At 34.1% G+C, this 20,228-nt stretch overlaps 10 protein-coding genes across 10 annotated transcripts; 6 read left to right on the forward strand and 4 right to left on the reverse strand.

The window, feature by feature from the left end:
* Positions 1–1,170: 1,170 nt before the first annotated feature.
* Positions 1,171–2,303, forward strand: RO3G_12609 (uncharacterized protein; the record flags this gene model as incomplete). Its single annotated transcript, XM_067667193.1, has 6 exons — positions 1,171–1,359; positions 1,426–1,642; positions 1,695–1,831; positions 1,885–2,044; positions 2,153–2,178; positions 2,295–2,303. The coding sequence occupies 6 exons, from the start codon at positions 1,171–1,173 to the stop codon at positions 2,301–2,303; spliced, it is 738 nt and encodes a 245-aa protein (XP_067523294.1).
* Positions 2,304–2,766: 463 nt separating this feature from the next.
* On the forward strand, positions 2,767–3,451 carry RO3G_12610 (uncharacterized protein; the record flags this gene model as incomplete). The annotated part of the gene is made up of 3 exons (XM_067667194.1): positions 2,767–3,138; positions 3,199–3,264; positions 3,404–3,451. 3 exons carry the CDS (start codon positions 2,767–2,769, stop codon positions 3,449–3,451), a joined length of 486 nt encoding a protein of 161 aa, XP_067523295.1.
* Positions 3,452–3,905: 454 nt separating this feature from the next.
* RO3G_12611 (uncharacterized protein) lies at positions 3,906–5,355 on the reverse strand (the record flags this gene model as incomplete). Its single annotated transcript, XM_067667195.1, has 4 exons — positions 3,906–4,076; positions 4,130–4,986; positions 5,061–5,175; positions 5,353–5,355. 4 exons carry the CDS (start codon positions 5,353–5,355, stop codon positions 3,906–3,908), a joined length of 1,146 nt encoding a protein of 381 aa, XP_067523296.1.
* Positions 5,356–6,066: 711 nt separating this feature from the next.
* Positions 6,067–6,768, reverse strand: RO3G_12612 (uncharacterized protein; the record flags this gene model as incomplete). The annotated part of the gene is made up of 3 exons (XM_067667196.1): positions 6,067–6,087; positions 6,134–6,700; positions 6,760–6,768. The coding sequence occupies 3 exons, from the start codon at positions 6,766–6,768 to the stop codon at positions 6,067–6,069; spliced, it is 597 nt and encodes a 198-aa protein (XP_067523297.1).
* A 637-nt stretch (positions 6,769–7,405) lies between these two features.
* RO3G_12613 (uncharacterized protein) lies at positions 7,406–7,939 on the reverse strand (the record flags this gene model as incomplete). Its single annotated transcript, XM_067667197.1, has 3 exons — positions 7,406–7,653; positions 7,795–7,828; positions 7,886–7,939. 3 exons carry the CDS (start codon positions 7,937–7,939, stop codon positions 7,406–7,408), a joined length of 336 nt encoding a protein of 111 aa, XP_067523298.1.
* A 549-nt stretch (positions 7,940–8,488) lies between these two features.
* RO3G_12614 (uncharacterized protein) lies at positions 8,489–9,246 on the reverse strand (the record flags this gene model as incomplete). The annotated part of the gene is made up of 4 exons (XM_067667198.1): positions 8,489–8,530; positions 8,639–8,815; positions 8,949–8,989; positions 9,213–9,246. 4 exons carry the CDS (start codon positions 9,244–9,246, stop codon positions 8,489–8,491), a joined length of 294 nt encoding a protein of 97 aa, XP_067523299.1.
* A 1,871-nt stretch (positions 9,247–11,117) lies between these two features.
* On the forward strand, positions 11,118–11,540 carry RO3G_12615 (uncharacterized protein; the record flags this gene model as incomplete). The annotated part of the gene is made up of 1 exon (XM_067667199.1): positions 11,118–11,540. One exon carries the CDS (start codon positions 11,118–11,120, stop codon positions 11,538–11,540), a length of 423 nt encoding a protein of 140 aa, XP_067523300.1.
* A 1,194-nt stretch (positions 11,541–12,734) lies between these two features.
* On the forward strand, positions 12,735–13,567 carry RO3G_12616 (uncharacterized protein; the record flags this gene model as incomplete). Its single annotated transcript, XM_067667200.1, has 3 exons — positions 12,735–12,738; positions 12,779–12,953; positions 13,003–13,567. The coding sequence occupies 3 exons, from the start codon at positions 12,735–12,737 to the stop codon at positions 13,565–13,567; spliced, it is 744 nt and encodes a 247-aa protein (XP_067523301.1).
* A 395-nt stretch (positions 13,568–13,962) lies between these two features.
* On the forward strand, positions 13,963–14,390 carry RO3G_12617 (ribosomal protein P1; the record flags this gene model as incomplete). The annotated part of the gene is made up of 3 exons (XM_067667201.1): positions 13,963–14,028; positions 14,077–14,317; positions 14,377–14,390. The coding sequence occupies 3 exons, from the start codon at positions 13,963–13,965 to the stop codon at positions 14,388–14,390; spliced, it is 321 nt and encodes a 106-aa protein (XP_067523302.1).
* A 2,731-nt stretch (positions 14,391–17,121) lies between these two features.
* On the forward strand, positions 17,122–20,179 carry RO3G_12618 (uncharacterized protein; the record flags this gene model as incomplete). Its single annotated transcript, XM_067667202.1, has 5 exons — positions 17,122–17,274; positions 17,333–17,415; positions 17,474–19,217; positions 19,275–19,817; positions 19,886–20,179. 5 exons carry the CDS (start codon positions 17,122–17,124, stop codon positions 20,177–20,179), a joined length of 2,817 nt encoding a protein of 938 aa, XP_067523303.1.
* Positions 20,180–20,228: the final 49 nt, after the last annotated feature.

A 20,228-nucleotide genomic window follows, 5' to 3' on the forward strand; every position in this document is an offset into this window, starting at 1 on the left:
CACAATGATTTTATGCATCATGAACTGGTTTGTTATAGTCCTGCTTACAGCTCTCTTTCTTTCCTTTTTTGAATGATTATATAAACTACTTTCTTTTCATGGCCTTACAAGTCATTAAAATAATGCAAACATACCTAATTCTTATTAGCTGATCATTCTAAATTATGAGTTTAATCTTTTAATAACGAGCAATTTTTAACAAAAAAAATATACATCTCTTTGGTTTGTAAAGTTTATTACATTCATCTAAAAAAAAGGTTTCAAAACTATTTCTATCCCATTCAGCCGATCAATAATCAAACACAAATGTAAATGTGTTGAGATGGTATTAGTTAATGCAAGTCCCATTAATTTGAATGTGTTTATTTTGATGAAAGAAAGAAAAAGAAGATACATTAAGTTTTTGAACAAACCCTAGGCAACATAATATTTATATCAAAGCAAAACTTGCAATATATGATCACAGCCCTCTTTATAAAAAGAAAAGAGTAATTAAGGTTAATGTTTGTAAGTAACTACCCATCAGTTTCTGAAAAGAATAAAAATAAAAAATACATTTCAAATCGTTCTGAAAGTTACGTGTAATCTGTAGTATAATTAAAACCTTTTACAGCTTATGTTGGTATAAAATAAAGCCGATGTTACTATTCGCTGAACTTCGCGGCCTGTTATACATTTTTTTTTTGTTAATTAAATCAAGATAAATCAAAAAAGAAGTATTTATTCTTTTCTTATGAATTGGTTCTGATATGATCTCTTGCCAATATTTTGATGATAATATTTAATGTATATTACATCCTTTACTTTTTAAAGTCAAGAGAACCTCTTTTGTTTTATTAAATAATTAGTTGCTGATAGGATATATTAGCCATGGTTCCTTTCTCTTAATGCTTCCATAAAAGGTAAGCTTTGCTCCTAGGATTTAAACAATTCCTTAGAGCTGTGTCATGAGAAATAATAATATTTGAAACAAGGGCTCTTTTTACTGGCGTTGTATGGAGAGTAAGACAACCCAGTCACAAACGCGAACATTGACTTTTTTGAAATGAAAAAAAAGGAACGTGTCTTTTTTCTTCTTTTTTTATAACAGAAATGACCGCAACAAAACAAACCTCTTCAGAACAAACAACACTATCGCGTGATCAAAGACAGGAGCATGTGTTTGGAAACATGAGATTAAGAAGAATTGTTAAAGAGAATCACGGTCGAGACATCAATCAACTTGCCTTCTTTTTCAATAACAAAAATTTCAATGCACCCAGTGGTTTGGACTTGAATAAAACTTTTGACAAAAGAGGTGCTGTACAAAGAAATAGTACAGATACAAGCAATATATTGGCTACTATTGGAGGTTGTGAGGTAAAGATTGCAATTTTTTTTTCTTTTAAAGTTTTTATAAAAATTGAGAAAAGAGCATTTTATTAGCTTAGTGTGTATGATAATGAACATTGCGGAGATCATTTAGATATCATGTCAAACTTTGATATTACAGAAGAGGATGGTGTTAATCGTGAATTGTATACATTTTGTTGGTTGTACAGACAAGGCGATGCATGGTTAGCTACAGCTGGAGCAGATGGATTGATTCACATTTTAAGTTTAGCAAATTCACAAGAGATTAAAATATTGGAAGGACATTCAAGTGAGTACATGTTATAAACAGATGTAATAAAATCACTGAGCATGTTTATTAGAAACTATTCATGATCTACAATCACATCCTCAAAATGACAACATTATCCTATCCACATCAAAAGATGGAACAATAAGACTTTGGGATGTAGATGAGAATATTTGCTTGGCTATATTTGAATGTGATGCTACTGTTTCGGTAAAAAGCGATTGCTCACTGTTGCTCACTATTAAAAATTAATCCAAAAAAAGTGCTTTCATCCTTCAGGTACGAAATTTGTTTCTGGTAACTCTAGAGGAGAGTTACGTGAATGGCAGATTCCAAGTACGACAGGCATGATGGATGAAGCTATCACGGTGACTAAGAAAAACTCACGTTTATTAAAGAAATTCCATGGAGATAGTTATATTGGTAAGACATGATGTTTAAAATAATATACATCAATTAAGAAAAGGAATATAGATTGTATTAGGTTTGCAAACAACAACGTGCTATCAAAGTCAATTAATGGTAAATTAGAGTATTGGGAACTAGAAACCGAAAAGGTAAAAAAAAAGCAATTAGTGTAACTGTGGGGAAATAAAGAAAATTAATGATCCAAAAAGACGTTACGATCCATTAGGCTTCGTTCTGGAGAAAATTATTCTAGATTTGATGTTAGTTTGGATGAGACTTATGTATGTATTGGAACGCGTCAAGGTTCTCTCTTTATCTATAATTTGCATACAGGAGCTATGATATCTGAATTAGGTCATCGAAGATCAACAAAAGCAATTCGATGTTGTGCATTTTCTCGTGATTGTCGGTAAGTAGAAATGTTTGCATTCTTATTGTAAGAAGAAAAAAAAAAGAGTACTAACTAGTGAAAAAAAGTCAAATTATTGCTGCAGGAGAAGATGGGCTTATTATGAGATATGATTATATTGATGATGATACATTAGCTGAGTGGGCAAACTGGAAAAAGACCTAATATGTAAAATAAAATTCATTCTGGAACTGTAACTTTTTGTTTTCTTGTCTTTGCTTACTTTAAATTGAATCCAAGCAGCCAAAGTGGCTTATACTCCGCACAAAAAATTTAGTCTCTTTACCTTCTTTGTTCACCTTCTTTTTATCTCTTTATTAAAAACGTTATGGATCTCACTATATTATCGCCTGTGCCGACAAAATCATCAAAATCAACCAACAATCGTATGCAAATTGACGGTGAAGAGTCTCACCTGGTCAATCCAGGTGAAACAGTAACAGTCGATCAACAATTCATGAGAGGTCATGGTACTTACACCGATGGAGAAGGCGTTATTTCGTCCGTCGCGGGTGTTGTTGAAAAGGTCAACAAATTGCTATCTGTGAGACCGCTCAAGACACGTTATACAGCAGAAATTGGTGATATTGTTGTGGGTCGTATTACCGAAGTGGCTATGCGACGTTGGAAAGTGGACGTGAATTCTAGACAAGATGCTAATCTTTTATTAAGCTCTGTTAGTCTTCCAGGAGGTGTTCAGGTAAGATGGGGAATGATTTGACAATGTAGAATCGATGCTTAGAACATTTTACACTAATAGAGACGTAAAAATGAAGCTGACGAACTTCAAATGAGACAATTCTTTGCAGAAGGAGATGCATTAGTGGTAAGAAAGAAAAGAAAGCTTAATAACAATAACAGAAAAATAATAATAATAAAAACGCTGTGTAGGCTGAAGTACAGACATTCTATTCAGATGGTACAATTGGACTCCATACCCGTGGTTTTAAATTCTGTAAACTTAGAAATGGATCTTTTATATGTGTACCTCCTGTGCTTGTCCAGAGATGTAAATCACAATTCCACTCACTTCCCTGTGGTGTCGATGTCATACTTGGTCTCAATGGATATATTTGGGTACATAAGAAATTTGAAGGAATCACAGATAATGATAATGATGCCTCTGTTCATTATACCAGCAAGAACGATGTAAGTTGTATATATTATTTGGTGGTGATAGACAATAACACATGTATAGCCTATTACTGAAGAAGAAAGACAAGAAATTGCTAGAGTGACGAATTGTATTTCAGCATTAGCCAAACAATACATGCACATCAATGACTCGATTATTGTATACACATATGAGGCATCACTAGAATATTCTGTGAAGGAATTGTTAAAGCTAGACGTCATCGAGGCAATCACGGCTGAGGCGAGTTTAAGAGTCAACTCTGCTGCTTAATAATATATCATTGTTTTGTTTGTAAATAAAGTTATTCATGCGTATTTTTATTACAATTTTGATTAGGGAGCGGGAGATATTGAGCCAGAGGTTGATTTATCGATAAGAGTCCAACCATCTTCTATATGATCTTCGTTTGAAAAGGTTGTCTTTTGTATAGAAGAAAGAGTTCTAGCTTTTGCAAGTTCCATATCTCTGTAGATACACTGAATTGCTGTTTCAACACCAGTTTCCTAACAAAAAAAGGTCAATACAATACCAATTTTACTGGAAAGTCCGGTCTTACTGATAAAATCTTTTCACCAACTTTCTTTGCCAACTTGAGCATATGTTCATCTGTAGACACAACACGAAGCGCTGCTGATAAACTTTCGACTGTCATTTGCTTTATACATCGACCAATGCCCATTTCTTCTACGCGTTCACCCCAAAAGAATTGATCTGCAAAAAAGGGTTTGATAATTGTGGGCCTTCCTGCTCTCAATCCAGCGGCTGTTGTACCAGCCCCACCATGGTGAACAACAGCTCTCACTTGTGGAAATAACCAATCATGAGGTACAGAGTGAATACTAAAGATAGCATCTGGATATTTTGTGAGCATGTCATCCTCTTCTTGATTTTTGCCTTCTTGAAGTCTTGAAGACCAGCCTCTGGATACAATCGCTCTTACATTGGAGAGCAAGACAGCTTCAACAATGATACGCGTAATCTCTTTGGGGTCAGAGACAATGATGGATCCAAAGCCAATGTAAACAAGAGGTCGGGTATCTTTAGCTTCAACAAACGCTTTTAGCTTTGGATCAGGTTTCCATCCAGTTTGTGGATTATCTAGAAACCAGTAGCCTGTGCAATGTATCCAATCTAACCAGTCAAGTGGGCTAGGTACAATACTGGGGCTGAATGAATAGAGGTAAGGTATTTTCCATATTTCTAATTTATCATAGCTTGTGGGTGGTATCTTTAATTGGGTTGTTCTAAAGGTATTTGTACGAGCTGCTATTGCTCTCCAGATGGCATAGTCAAATAAGACATATGTCATATCATTATATAATCTACCTTTTGGATGATTAGGTGTTGCAAATGGGTGAGGGAATGATCGAGTACGTGTCATGGGCATAGGAAATGCTCGAAAATAAGGTACGCCTACGAATATAGTGAATGAGATAAATAAAAACAAGCAGCTTAAATCACAAACTATTTTTTATCATTCTCTTTACAAAGTGCTTCAGCCATATGAATGCCAATCATAGCACTTGGACTTTCGATAATAATATCAGTACCTTGAACCGCTTTCCATGTCTTTTCAAGTAGTTCATCAATCCAACCTTTGAACTAATAAATAGAAAACATTCATATCTTTTTTGTTTCACATGAATAATTTGTCTTTGTTTACCAAGCGAAGTCCTTCTCTTACAAAATTGACACTGAAAAAATTGTTTTCTACACATATTCTCTATATATAAATGGTTAATACGCATATTCGTTCCCATATATTCAAATTTCTCGAACCATAAGCTCTCCAGGATCCCCGCCGACAGTTCTAAATTCTATGTTATGTTCTTCTATCCAATCTTTAAATTCATCATGCGTTGCTATCCTGCAGCGATGTCCATCTTTCATCAATCCCTTACATAAAGCGATATAAGGTTGAACATCGCCTCTTGTACCAATTGTGATACATGTAAAATGAAGTGGCTTCACTGGCTTTTTGTATACAATTGACTCGCTTGACATGCTTCGAGAAAGAATGGGTAATGCGACATTTTGAGGAACAACATGATCATGCTGATTTTCTTTTAATTCATCTTCCATCAATTTAGCTTCCCAATCTCGAATATTTCTATTAATGCCTTTTAGTTACTGTTCACCTATTGAATATTGCAGATTTTACTCTTCTGCTCTATCTGGCTCGGATTCCAATATACGTTTATGTTGTATGAAAAGGTTTGCAAAGCAACTATTTCGTCTGTTGATCGAAGAGAATTCTAAGAATATTTCTCTCTTTGTTTGCGTAAGGATGCTTAGGGAATGAAAGATGTAACCACGGCTCCTTAATTTCTGTATTCTGATGATATCTGTAAAAGGAATAATAATCTTCTTTGTGTTAAATGCATTATAAAAAATTATAGTTCAACTCTACCTTTGCTTTAGAAGCAAACCCTTTAGAATTAAATGAGATGTAATTAGCAGAAATGTACAGTTTCCCGTAACAAGGTAGGGTCTTCATATAAGAGCATCTATAAACTATAAAAATAAATTAGTATTTTATATATAAATCTTCTACTTGTACACACTTGCCTGTAAGCAGTTTTTCAGATTCTGGCAAAACAAAATATTTTTTGAAGTTGGATATGGTACGCTCATCTAATATTTCAGCTTCATTTGCTTTATTCATATTCCCATCCTCCTCATCATCTTCATCATCTTCATCTTCATCTTCTATAGCGGTAGAAGGGCTACCCACTGTGCCTCCTAATAATCCATAGACTAATTGTATCCCTGATTGACGTTTGCCATGTAGCCAACCAGGTTTTTTATAATCTTCATCATCTGAGCTGGATGAGTCTTCAGCTTTATGATGATCAGATCCTGTTGATCTTTTGCTACTAGAAGAAATAGAGGGATAAAGAAGGCCTTTGATAGCCCCTGGTACGGACAGAGCATTTGCTACAACTGAACCCATGCGTTTCACTGGCTCTGGAGAAACAAGGACGGGTTGCTCCGATTCATACACGGATTGTGTAGGTGATTGTGTTGTGGAAGAGGCTGGCGTTTGTTGAAAGGAAGGATGTTTTTCCCATGCAGATTTAAGCTGTTGAAATGTATTTTCAATATTATTGAAATAAGAGAAATAGTACTAAGGAAAATGTAAAAGTAAGCTTTTTTTGCTATCAGTATCACAGTAGTAGTGGTTACCTCATCCATAACAAAACTATCGTCAATGCCCACGGCTCTTATTTTTAAAAATCTTTGAAATTCAAAAGCTTCAGTTTGTTCAATATCTAGAATATTTTGAAACGGTAATGTGATTTTTAGATTAGGTCCATTGTTATTTGCTTTAAATATTGCTATTTGAAGAGCATTTGTCCTTTACACAATATTAATTAACAAGTACATCATATAATATGTATATACCATTCAATGACTGCGGCTCTTGTATCTGCTTTAAAATGCCAAATCTTTGTTGTAGTAATTATTTTGAATCCATATTGTTTTTTGGTTGATTGGCGAATGTCCAATATAGATTTAAGATCAATTTTACCCAAAGGAGAATAGTTATCTGTGGAGCTTTCGTACCAGGCAAGTACATCATCATTTATATCGAAATAATATCGTTCATAATTCACTGTGACTTTACCAGTCTTTTTAATTAAAAGATACCCTGCCTTTTGGTATTTGAACTATTCATTTATTAGCTACTGTCGCCATATAATATAAATAGATTACCTGTCCCTTGGGTAATGCAGCATAAAAACAAATAAAATTGTCAGTTAGATACATACATCCAGGTACGATGGCTGATTGTACAATATAGCATGACCACTCTATCATCTTAGATTAATTAAATAATCCTGGTGATATTATCATCAATGGTACCTCCTCTTAATAGCTCTTTTGAAGGTAAATTGAACACAGCTCTCAAACGTTCTTCTATAGTTGAGGGTACTAAATTTGTAGGACTCGAAGTTGTTGCTGGTTCTTCATAACTTGCCCCAGCTGCTTCAGCTAATAGTTCTCTAAGCTGCTTACTATTACTTTCTAATGTAGATTGCTGATTGTCTTGATTGGCATCTGAAGATTGCAAAAAGTCTATAATATTTATCAATAACACTCTTATTTTTACTCTCAATATTTCTTTCTTTATTATATATTACCAGAAGAAAAATCTAAGCAAGAAATAAGTTTATAAGAAAGAGTTTATTAAAAGAAAAAGTAATAGTATGAATATACCTTCCATATCTTCGCTACCTTCTTGTTTTTCAAGCTATTCCAATATATAAGTAAGTTAATAGTAAATATGGTAATTTATTTATTTATTTACTATTTGAGCAGCTACTGATACAAATTGTAATACATTATGATTAGTGGAATCCATTTTAAAACAAATATGAAGAAAAAGAAAAAAGAAGGAAGCATGACTCCCACTTATTTCATTTATGCAACAAACACACATCCCAATCAGGTGGATTAAATACTTCAGATTCCCGACATATAAAAATTAAAATGCTCTGTTAAGTCCCATTTAATTTTTCTTCTTCTTTATCTTAAGAATGACAGATAAATACATATGATTGCGCAATATATCTCAATGAAGCACACTTGGGCCATATTTATCATATATATCACACAATAAGATATAGCTTTCTAAAGAACAAATGACCAAAATTTCCTCTCCAAGATTGCAAGATGAATCAAATCAACAATATTTATAATTGAAAAGAGTTCATATAAAATATATAAAAAAGTACCCAAACTATCAACTTGAGCAAGATCTAGCAAAGAAACAGTGTAATTTACAATGATTGACAAATTTATTATATAAAAAAAAGGGCTTTAGTGTGCGTGCGGTGTTTTTAATACACCTTAATTACCCAAATCAGATCAAAAACAAATTTCAGTGAATCAAATGAAAAAAAGTTTCAAATTAATGAGAATTTAGAACTTCTGAAAAGAGAGAGAATCGTGTCTAAATTGAAAATAATTTTTTTTCCCAAAGACAACTGTTAAAGAATAAAGCTGAATGCCTTATCCATCCCTGATCGTCTGCTAGAATAACTTGCGAACAAACTTTTACAATTTGACTCCTTAAATTGCAGCTGCTATCAAAAGGGTGTCTTTTAATATTATATTTTATCTTCGACCAAAAGCCATCAATAGGATAAAGAAAAGTGAATATGGAGGAAGACAAACACATTTGTAGCCTCTTTTTCTCAATGATTTCTCTAACATCAGCAGGTTGTAAATAGGAATACTGTACATAAGAATATATTAGCTTTTCAACTCATTCTTGTCAAGAACATCCATTGCATTGTTTAAACAATTCAAGAAATGCTCAGTCCTTGTACTCAAGAATCAGGTATAAGGGCCTCATTCTCCTCTTTTACCTTTTGCCCATCTTCTTCACTTGAACCGGCAGGGGCATCAGCTATTTGAGATGTTGACGAGTCTAAAGTTTCTCTATGAGACTCATTTACTTGATTTTCTTGGCTGTCTTTCAGATTTACTAAAACTTTACCTCTTTCAGCTTCGAAGGGATCAAGTGATGACGATGCAGGTATGTAAAATGGCCCACCAATGGTTAGTGTATGTTGCAGCAGTTGTGGATGGGAATCCTTGTATTCCTCTATATATTCTAGGCTAATTGTTACTATTTGAGGAGTAGAAGGGTAGAGCCGGGACCATTGCTGTCAAAGCAGCACACAAAGTTTAGGCTACCTATAAAACTTATGGTGACTGTGTTGTTGTTGGGAAGGGTCCAACACACAAAAGTTTATTCTTTCTTTAAAGAGGATGACAGTGCTAAACAAGCCTTGTAAATTGATATGTGCGAATAAAGTCATCACCCTACATTACTGGTTTACTTAATGAATGGATACTGGAATTTAGTGTACCGATACTCAAAGAAGTAGAGCATATTACACAAGGAATTTGTTTGAGCTTCTCCGAAGTTAACATATATAGGGTATATATAACTGTTTGTTACAAAAGTGATTTATCAATATGCTGGACATGAAACTAAATGTTGCTTAAAAAAAAAGAAAGTAGCCTTATGTTCTAGCAAATTAATAAAAATAACATACAAGACCAAAAGAATACTTTTTGAAACTGAACTTTACTTTAGATGATCTTGAATAAAAAGAGATCATTACAAATTCTACTACTTATATCCTTCTATCATCTGGCGAGTTAAATGAATAATTATAAGCGTAGATCCAATAATTGTCATGTTCAATTAAAGGATGATTATTGGGCTCATTATGAAATTTTTCAATTCATTGCTTACTATAGATCCAATTGCTCTTTAGCTGATTTGAAAGATTCGTCCTATCTTCCTTGTGAGGAAAGATATTTATATGAAATACTTCCAGTTAATTGAGTATCTGATTCATTACTATTCATTTATAGAAATGATCGATAGTAAAGATCATGACTTATTTATTATTCATGTTTACTTTATAGAATGAGTCTAATAGTGGTGATTTTATTTATAAAGAAGAATAGTATATTTTATTTGATAAAGATTTATATTATTATCTTTTATCGATGTTAGTATACCTCTTTAGTCATCATTATTCAATATCCGTTATTATCAGACACTGTTCTACAACAACCTTTTAATTTGCTTCCTTTTTATTTCTCCACTGGCCCACCACATGTCTGATTCTTTTTGAGCTTGATCACCTTCAACATCAAAAACTGTCTCACTCACCTCCACTCTCACCCGGAAAAGGACTTAAATTGATTACCCAGAACTCACAGTATGTCTACGACATGTCTTTCCCTCCTTATTCACTTCATTTTTTCTTTTTTGTCCTCGATCCCAAAGAATGTTTTTTGATTCTCTTAAATTTGTTTTTGATCTGAATTTGGGCAATTAAGATATATTAAAAACGTCGCGTGCTCACTACAGTCTTTTTTTTTTAATATGAATAAAATATATTTAATCGTATATGAGACTTAGTATCAAGGGTATAATGTGTTTCGCGTATAATTAATCATTTTCTATTATTTTTATCATCATTGTCGTTGAGTACAGAATTGCTTGACATAAGGCTATATGAATGCATTTTATTAATAAAGGAAGAAATTAAATTATCACATGTTGTTACATGGCAGAATGTAATGTATTCATTTTGAGTAGTGCTGGAGCTTGCTCATTCATTTTATTAACATTTCGACCAAACACTTCCATGCTCTTGGACAATTTGCTGAGCTCATAGTGCAATTGCGCATATTTCATTCTTTTTGAAGCTTCTACTCGTGAATCATTTTCAGACATTGTATAGACAGAAAAAAAAAAGTGCGCATTTTAATTTTTTTTTTTTTTTTTTTTCTTTTTTCAATTAATGAACATTACACGATCTCCGGTAAAAAGCGTGCCTGATAATCATCGCCGTTGGCGCGATAAATTTAGAAAAGAATGCAATAACAAAATAAAGAATGCTCGACAAGAAAAAGTAGATGCATTCAGAGAGAACAAGGTAGAGCATAAAAGAAAAGAACAAAATTTTCAATCGAATATTAATCTTTCCTTTTTATTATACCAATAGTTGATGCAATATACTCTATCACAACAATGGGACAATTTCAAAAAAGAAAATGAGCAAGAAATGATGAGAGAAGGTATTGTTGATATAGATGAGCTAATAGAGGAAAGTTTGATGGAAGAATATGAAGAATACCAAAAACAGGAACAAGAAGAACTTGAAGATACCATTGCTTCTTATGAACAAGCATCTCTTATTTGTGTTCATTGTCATAAAGATACTTTAATATATACATCACAAAACATGCTTTCTTGTCCTACATGTGGTTTTTATGCTACAGAGATTTGTCTTCAAGCCATTCTCAATGCCATCAATCAACACAGTAATCAATGTCAAGGACGAGTTGAGTTTTCCTTAGAACCCGGTACAACCAGTACTATGTTTGCCAATTGCGATATTTGTGATCTTTGGGACATGTTCTACATGTAAATTTTGTGTAAATAACGGCTGTAAATATGACAATAAAACGTCTTTTTTTTTTTTTTTTTTTTTTCTTTCTAAGACATTATTTTCTTCAGCTCGAATTGTTTTGTCAAGTGTCAGACATTTCAAGTAAATAAGCTTATTGTAAAAATACGCGTAGTCATAAGAATTAACCAGAACAGATTGACAGCGAGAACACTGATGTACTCTTCAAATCAATTAAAGATGAAGCTGTAGATTTACAGAAATTAAGAGAAGTATTGTTATTGAGTGATCAAGTGAGTTCAAAATGCATTTTTTTTTTATCAACGCTCAATCCCTCTTTCCTAAAGGAATGTTTAACCGATGAAGCAAGTTTCTCTCTTTTGGACAATCTATTTCCACTGTTATTAAAAAATAACATGCAAACAACTGCATACCATATAATTGAGACTCTAGCTAATAAGCTTGATCATGACCAGCTACTTGAACGACTTATGGACAAATTAATTTGCTTTACTTGGGAATACGAGAACGAAATCGGCTGCTTCGAAACAGCAAGGATGTTTGCGATTTATATTGAACTGTTTGGCAGAGCGCTTGAAAAAATAACAAAGCCCAAGGAATGGATGCTTTATTTGCCCTTTATCACCAATTGCCTAAAGAAAGCATTGGAGTTTATTGAGCCTATTCTGATAAAAAAAAGCTCTCTCTCGCATAGAGCAAGGTCCTCTTCAACATGGGATCAAGTAGTCTTTATTGTTACTGATAGTGTTTTGGATCTAGCAGAATTTGTTCATGCTGTCACCGTCAATAAAAAACCATCTGAATTTCCAGTAGCTTGCGAAGATATTGGATCTGAAGATGGAGATGTGAGAAGAAGATACTTGGGCTACTTTCTTTTAAATTTAATATATGAAAAAATCATTTTGAATCTTGATATACAACTATCAAGGATTTATTTTGAAAAACATCATGCAAGATACAATGTGAAAGGGCCCAAAGGACAGACCAATAGTACAACACACTGTGAATATACGACCAACATAATTCAGCGTTGCACGGTTAGTAATCCACTGTCTCATATTATAGAGATATTAAATAATTTTCGTAGAAATTATCTGTTTTATATGGGTTTTCAATTAGTAGAATGTATCAATTATTGACTTCAGTCGGTGCAAGACAAGAATTTAGCTTCTTATCCAAAGGTTTAATGACGATATGGGTATGGAAAGAGAGACGGGGTAACTAAATTGTTTTACTAGAGGATGAAGTACTAGAAAATGACAAGCAAATGATCAATCCAAGATTGTATCCATTAAGCTATGAAGGCATTGCTTGCTTACTCTCAATGACTTTATATGATAAAAGAGACATTAAATCGGATATGCTTTCTATGGCTAAAGACTATATTGGTATCAGCATGAACCTAGTACTGAGGTAAAGCTAACCATATTTTCTCATCTTTCTTCTTACAGCTTAGCACTAGGCCTACGGAGATGATTAATCACGTCGACAAGGGGATCTTTGTTTTGTTATACTTTTCAGATAACATCAACGCGGCAATAAATATGGATGACATTGACAAAGAGATTAGAGGACCTTTGGGTCTTGAATCCAAGTTTCCTGTATCAAGGATACTACAGATCATTTCCTCTGTGGCTTCAATATGTCCTGATCCTTCTATTCGCTTTTTCTCGTATCAACTTCTGCAAAAATTCTTGGATTTTAGTGATGATGAAACATGCGCTTTCTTCCTGCAAGAATTATTAGGCAGATGCCCCTTTCCATCTATGAGAACAGCTGCTATCGGTTTACTGAAAGATCAAATTGACCAGTCTTTTAATGCGAATTGTAACAACCGGCAGTTGTTTAAAAGTCCATTAGTGGTTCAGGTGTTTGTACCCATTATATTTAAAATTAACTCAATTTGGTTAACAAGGCCTTCTGAGTTTTGGAACGACTATGGCCACACCATGCAAGCCCTCAATCTGTATTATTATTTGTTACTAAAGGATGAACAAAATAATTGGGTAAAAGAAATTCAAATGTAAATATTTACAAGTAGCTGATGATGATGTTGCACATATAGACAACGGTGTGGATACCTCAAAATATTGATGAGATAAAAAAGAAATACTTAATTCCTATCGAAGATTGTTTAAATAACATTGCTCTTATTCCAACAGATGATGAGAATAGCGCGTTTTATACAATGCAAATCGAAATAATGAAAGATTTGCTTCACAAAATTGATCAAAAAATAAATTAGTGTCGGACATTGAACGATGTATGTGACTTTTTACTTCTTTGTAAAATAATGCTGTCAAGAAGGGTCTATTGGTGAACCCTCCTCTTACTAGCATCTTATTTTGCGCGTATGTATACATGAATCCCATCCATCCATCTATCCATCCTTCTTCAGAAATACTTATTTTAACTATTTAGTATGTCTGCCGAACTCGCTGTCGTTTACGCTGCTCTCATCCTTGAAGATGACAACATTGAAATCACTGTAAGCAAAATAATATCATTTCATCATTTTAGCTCATTGTTCTTGTAGGCTGATAAGCTCCAAACTCTTGTTGCTGCTGCCGGTATTGAAGTTGAACCTATCTGGTTCTCTCTTTATGCTAAGGCCCTCGAAGGTCAAGATCTTAAGGCTCTTCTCTTGAACGTTGGTGCTCCTGGTGCTGGTGCTGCTGCCCCTGCCGGTGCTGCCGGTGCTGCCGCCGCTTCCGATGCCCCTGCTGAAGAAGCCAAGGAAGAAGAAAAGGAAGAATCCGATGACGATATGGGTTTCGGTAATGTTTGATATGTGAATTCGTGTGTGGTAACTGTCATTAATACGTTATTTTTATAGGTCTTTTTGATTAAATTGCTTAAACCGGCTCCATGTTCTTTTTTTCCCGAAAATAAAAACTTGTATTTTGCAAATATTACATATACTGGAACGCTTTTAATTTTTCACAAAGCTGAGGAAAGAATTGATAAGGATGCAAATTATTAGCATTATAATGTGAGTATTGTTAGGCATATTAGGGAGTTTTTTAAAGGCAGTTGTCAGGAAAAATCGTTTAGTCTACAATTATGAATACCCTCATTTATTCCAGGGAAACCGAATTTTATGAAGTAAACCTTGGCATGAAAAACTGAAAATCATCCTGCATGTTCTTCCAAATATGCTGATAGATGAAAAAAGTATATTGGACCATCCAACCATCCAGTATGAATGACTATTTTTATTGTACAAAGTACGCGATAGGACCTTTATATGGCACTTATGGCTCAGAGCAGAACTCTCAGAAGAAACTACAAACATAATATGGATCATACCTACCTTACAAAGTCTGAATGAACGATTCGAGTACTGACAGAGAGTAAAAGAACCCTCCTGAAGGCATGAATGTACTTTTTAAATCCTTAGTTAGAAAGGCAAAACGAGACCTTTGGTTCTGTGTAGCAACTTTTTTTAACAACTTGACTGCTGTAAAACTTTGATGTTGTTTTAAACAAGCAATTCTATTAAGTTAACTCAAAATCTAATGCAATCCTTTTGTGTCAAGATCCTTCATAATAGTAGATGGTATTTATTTTAAGAAAGGGTCAAGAAACTCATTTTTTTGTTGCTGTTGTAAAAAGATCCAAATCAATTTGTCACCTTCCTCATTATATTCATTATATTTACTATTTCTTTATGAATAAATCAGAAAATGTGGAATGACTCATCAAAGAATAAAAAAATATTTAAAGAATTCTTTTTGCCAAAACTTTTTTCTTTCTTTCTTCATCAAACAATCCTTCATATCTAAAATCGATGGCCTAAATACTTCATCTTTTCAAATTTAAGCTTGGATTCTATGGTCTATGGACAAAAACTCCTCTTCCTAAACAAATGTACTGCTCCTTTTTTTGTGTTTCAAATTTGTTCCTCTCTCTCTTTGGCCTCTCAAAATCTCTTACTATCAATTTAGTTTTTATCAACGTCAAACTATATAGCCTACATAATACATCTACTACTTGTCTCTTCATATGGTCTCAATTAATATCAAAAGTTGGTATTCTTTCTTTTGTTTATCGCTCTATGATCCCTTTAGCCAACTTCAATGCTAAATGCGCCATTCCATTGATTTCAATGGTTAAAAAAGAAACCATATATTGGTCCCTAAAATGGTAACATTTTTCTTTTATACTATATAATCATTTTATTAACATGCTTGAAATAGCTTACTCTGTCTGTCTTTGTTATTCTTGGTCAAGGATGTCTTTTTTGCTGCCTCTTTGGCTAAAAAGTAATGTCCATAATAGAATCATCGTTTTTATTAACGTTTTTTCCTAGTTTAATAGGCTATTATCTCCTGTGTCAATATAAATGGTTTCCCGTTAAGGCTGCTTTTGTACTTACTGTTATGCCCACACGGTTCGCTTGATGGCAATCCTTTCTTTTAAAAGCTCTCTTTTGGTAATCTCTTTATCTTTGTAATCTCTTGTCTTTCTATCTCTTTATGTCCTCTTTGCTATGCTTCTAAAATCTGTGGCAGGATGGGGCGATGATCTGCCGGAACTTGTAAGCTCTAAGGAGGAATGCGAACTCAAGTAAATTAGTACCCGCTCTGTTCGTCCAAGTGACCTACGGAAGATGTCTTAACATCCGAAGTACAGGCCCGACCACGCTTTGCTTGAGAGAGGGTGATCCCTAGAAACAGGGTATATCTTTCGCAGAACATTCCAGACATAGACTTAGAACCTGACAGTGAACGGAACGCCTTTCGGGGTACCACTCATATCCTATAGACTTGAAAAGTATTTATAATAGTAATTAAAGGGTGATTATTTATTATCTTAAAAAAAACAAAACAATATTTTCCAAAAAGACTATTTACAAAAAGTCTATTATTCAAGTACTTAGATCTTTATGCACATCTGCTATTAATTAAACTTCAAAATCAATTTCTTTTCGTTTTCTCCATTGGCAGCATGTATGGTCCATTTCTTAAAAGCACAATAAGATTTAATGAATGCAAGCAATCATATGGTATCTTCCTTTTTATTATATACAAATTATAGTTTTTATAGTGTTATACATGAAAATTTCTACTTGTCATTGCTTAAATAGATAGTACTCTTTTGGTTTTTTTATATTTTTGATCGTAAGTGCTGTCATTATACATATTCCATGCTGCTTTATAGCAGTGAGTATCAACAGCAGAAAATTACATTAAATGTCTGTAGGTTTCTGAAAAATACTAATATACCTCAGTAGAAGGGTCTTAAAAATAACTGTAGCAAAGACTTCTAACTCTTGATAAGTGTCTTGTTCTTTGATGCATTATTTAAAAATTTTAATTCCCTTTCCTTAGATAATTTGTTACTTATTTAAAGTGTCAAAGTTTTTATGTACTTTATTATTCAGTTTTTGGTTATAGGGAATGAGAAGTAACAAAGAAAAAGTCTGTCAACTATACATGCTTTTCTTGCTAATAAATTCATGAGTTGAACAAACAAATATCCACTATAAGCCACATTTATAAATAGTCACAATTTTACCATTTTATTTATTAAATGAGGGAAGCATTTCACTTTTTCCAAATTTTAACAAAACTGAGCGATGGTTAAAGCATACCTTCGTTATGAGCCACTTGCTACTTTTGGTGTAATTGCTTCAACGCAGTCTAACATTGTTTGTGATCATACTGGCAAAATCGCTGTTACACCTGCTCTTGAAGAAGTCATTCTGTGGGATCTCAAAAAGGGCAGTGAGGTATTAAAAACAGACACTATTTTTGTTCATTTTATTCATTATTTTTTCTTGTATATAGGTTGGTAGATGGAAGGAACCCGGAAATAAATCTGAAGTGACCAGTGTAGCAAAAAGTCCTAATGATAAAGATTATGCTGTTGGGTAACAAAATATAAATCATAAAGATTTTATAGAAAGAATTAAACTTGATTCCTACTAGATATAATGACGGTACAATTCGCCTTTGGAATATCGCTTCCTCGACATCTACTGTGACTTTAAGTGGCCATCGTGCAGCGGTAACAGCCTTAGCATTCGACCATGACGGAACACGACTTGCTTCTGGATCTAAAGACACCGACCTTATTGTTTGGGATATTATATCAGAATCAGGTTTATATCGATTAAAAGGACACAAGGATCAAGTGACTTGTTTGAAATTTTTGACTACAAAAGGCACTGAAGCAGAGAAGGAAGTAGGAACTTCAACAGAAGGATACCTTTTGTCATCCTCCAAAGATACATTGATTAAGTTGTGGGATTTATCTGCTCAATACTGCCGTGAAACATTGGTTGGACATCGAACTGAAGTATGGTCGTTTGCGATTTCCAGCGATCAAAAGGTTCTTATTTCAGGTGGTGCAGAACCTCATTTGAAGGCATGGAAAATCAATTGGAAAATTTTGGGACTTTCTCTCGAAGAATTGGGTGAGCAGCAAAAGTCAGGTGAAGAAAAGGATGCAACAGCACCTGCCTCCTTGCAAAAAACGATTGAACCTTACGGTACTATTCCTCGTCAATCCCGCGATCGTTTGGTAACTGTCAAATTCCATCCTTCTGGCAAGTTTGTAGGCGTACAGGCTAATGAAAAATCAGTTGAAATATATCGCGTACGTGATCATGAAAGCATACGTAAAAAGATTCAACGTAGAAAGAAGAGAGCAAGAGAGAAGGGAAAGGATGACAGTCAAGTGAGCGAGGAGATTACACCCGAGGACGAATTCTCTTCTGAATGCTTGATTCGTACACCTGCTAAAGTGCGCAGTTTTGATTTTCCTCCAGTGGCTAATGTAGACAAGGCAGGACAACTTCAGATTGTCGTATCATTAAGCAACAATTCATTAGAAGCATATACAGTTCCAGTCACGCACGAAAAGAAAACAGAGGAATCCAATGAACCTGCTAGACTCTATTCTCTTGACGTACCTGGCCATCGATCAGACATTCGTACCTTAGCCCTTAGTTCAGATGATGAATTATTAGCATCCGCATCAAGTAATTTACTTAAAGTGTGGAACATAAAGACAAGATCATGTATTCGTACCATCGAATGTGGTTTTGCTCTTTGTAGCGCTTTTTTGCCCGGTAACAAACATCTCTTGGTTGGTACAAAGACTGGTGAATTAGAACTTTATGATATTGGTTCATCTTCACTTGTAGAATCGGTCAAAGCTCACGATGGTGCCATCTACTCTTTACAAGTACGCCCTGATAAACGAGGTTTTGTTACCGGCAGTGCAGACAAGGATGTGAAATTCTGGGATTTTGACATGGTACAAGATAAAAACAGTGCTGTTAAGCGATTAACATTTGCTCACATGAGAACACTCAAAATGTCTGACGAAGTTCTCTGTGTAAGATACAGTCCTAATCAAAACTTGATTGCTGTTTCTTTACTGGATTCTACAGTCAAGGTGTTTTATCATGATACACTCAAGTTTTTCCTCTCTCTTTATGGACATAAGCTTCCTGTGCTTTCTATGGATATCTCATCAGACAATATGCTTATTGCCACTTGTTCAGCAGATAAAAATGTAAAACTTTGGGGTCTGGACTTTGGTGACTGTCACAAGTCTTTGTTTGCACATCAAGAAAGCGTCATGTCAGTACAATTTGTTTGGGGTACCCACTACTTTTTTACAGTGAGCAAAGACAAGACCATCAAATACTGGGATGGTGATAAGGTAACGTATTGATAAACAACAGTTATTAAAAGAGGCTGACTTTATACCTTTCATTAGTTTGAGAATATTATGAAACTTGAAGGACATCACGGAGAAGTATGGGCTTTAGCTGTGGCCAAGCACGGATCATTTGTTATCACAGGCTCACACGATAGATCAATGCGTATTTGGGAAAAGACAGATGAACAACTATTTTTGGAAGAAGAGCGCGAAAAAGAGTTGGAAGAAATGTATGAGAACACTTTAGTGAGTCAAATGGAACGAACAACTGTAAATGGAGATGAAATGGAAATAGATTCAGCAGGAAAGCAAACCATGGAGACATTGAAGGCAGGTGAAAGGTTGATGGAAGCCATGGATATTGGTGACGAAGAAAAGAATGGTTGGCTTGCTTACGAAGCAGGCAAAGCTAAAGGATTAGATGTGCCACCGCCTACCAGAAACCCCATATTGTTAGCCATGGGTGATCTTGAACCAGATAGATATGTACTTAACGTACTTCAAAAAATTAGAGCAAATGACTTGGAAGAAGCATTGATGGTTTTACCTTTCTCTAAAGTCATGTCATTATTTTCATACATTGAAAGCTGGGCCAAGAAGGTATAGACAGAAGAAAAGAATGAGTTTCTTAGGACAAGTCATTTATACTTTTTTTTTTTTTTTTTTAGAACTGGAGTATTGTGTTAGTGTCACGCGTATTATTTTATATTGTTAAATCACACCATAATCAAATCGTAGCGAATCGTATGATGCGTCCTATGTTGGACTCTATTCGGTTCCACTTGCGTACACAATTACAGCGTCAAAAAGATATCATGGGTTATAATAGAGCAGCATTAACATATCTTCAACAGGATTGGAGATCAAGGAACACTTCTGAATTCCTTGATGAAAATACTGATATGGACAAAAAGACAGGAGATGATGAAAAGAAGCGCAAATTTGTAAAGCTTACTGTATAGAAATTTTGTTAATAAAAAATATTTTCTTATGCAGCTTTTTTTTTTATTA

The sequence above is a fragment of the Rhizopus delemar genome, genomic scaffold (assembly GCF_000149305.1).
Source record: "Rhizopus delemar RA 99-880 supercont3.10 genomic scaffold, whole genome shotgun sequence".
NCBI lineage: Eukaryota > Fungi > Mucoromycota > Mucoromycetes > Mucorales > Rhizopodaceae > Rhizopus > Rhizopus delemar.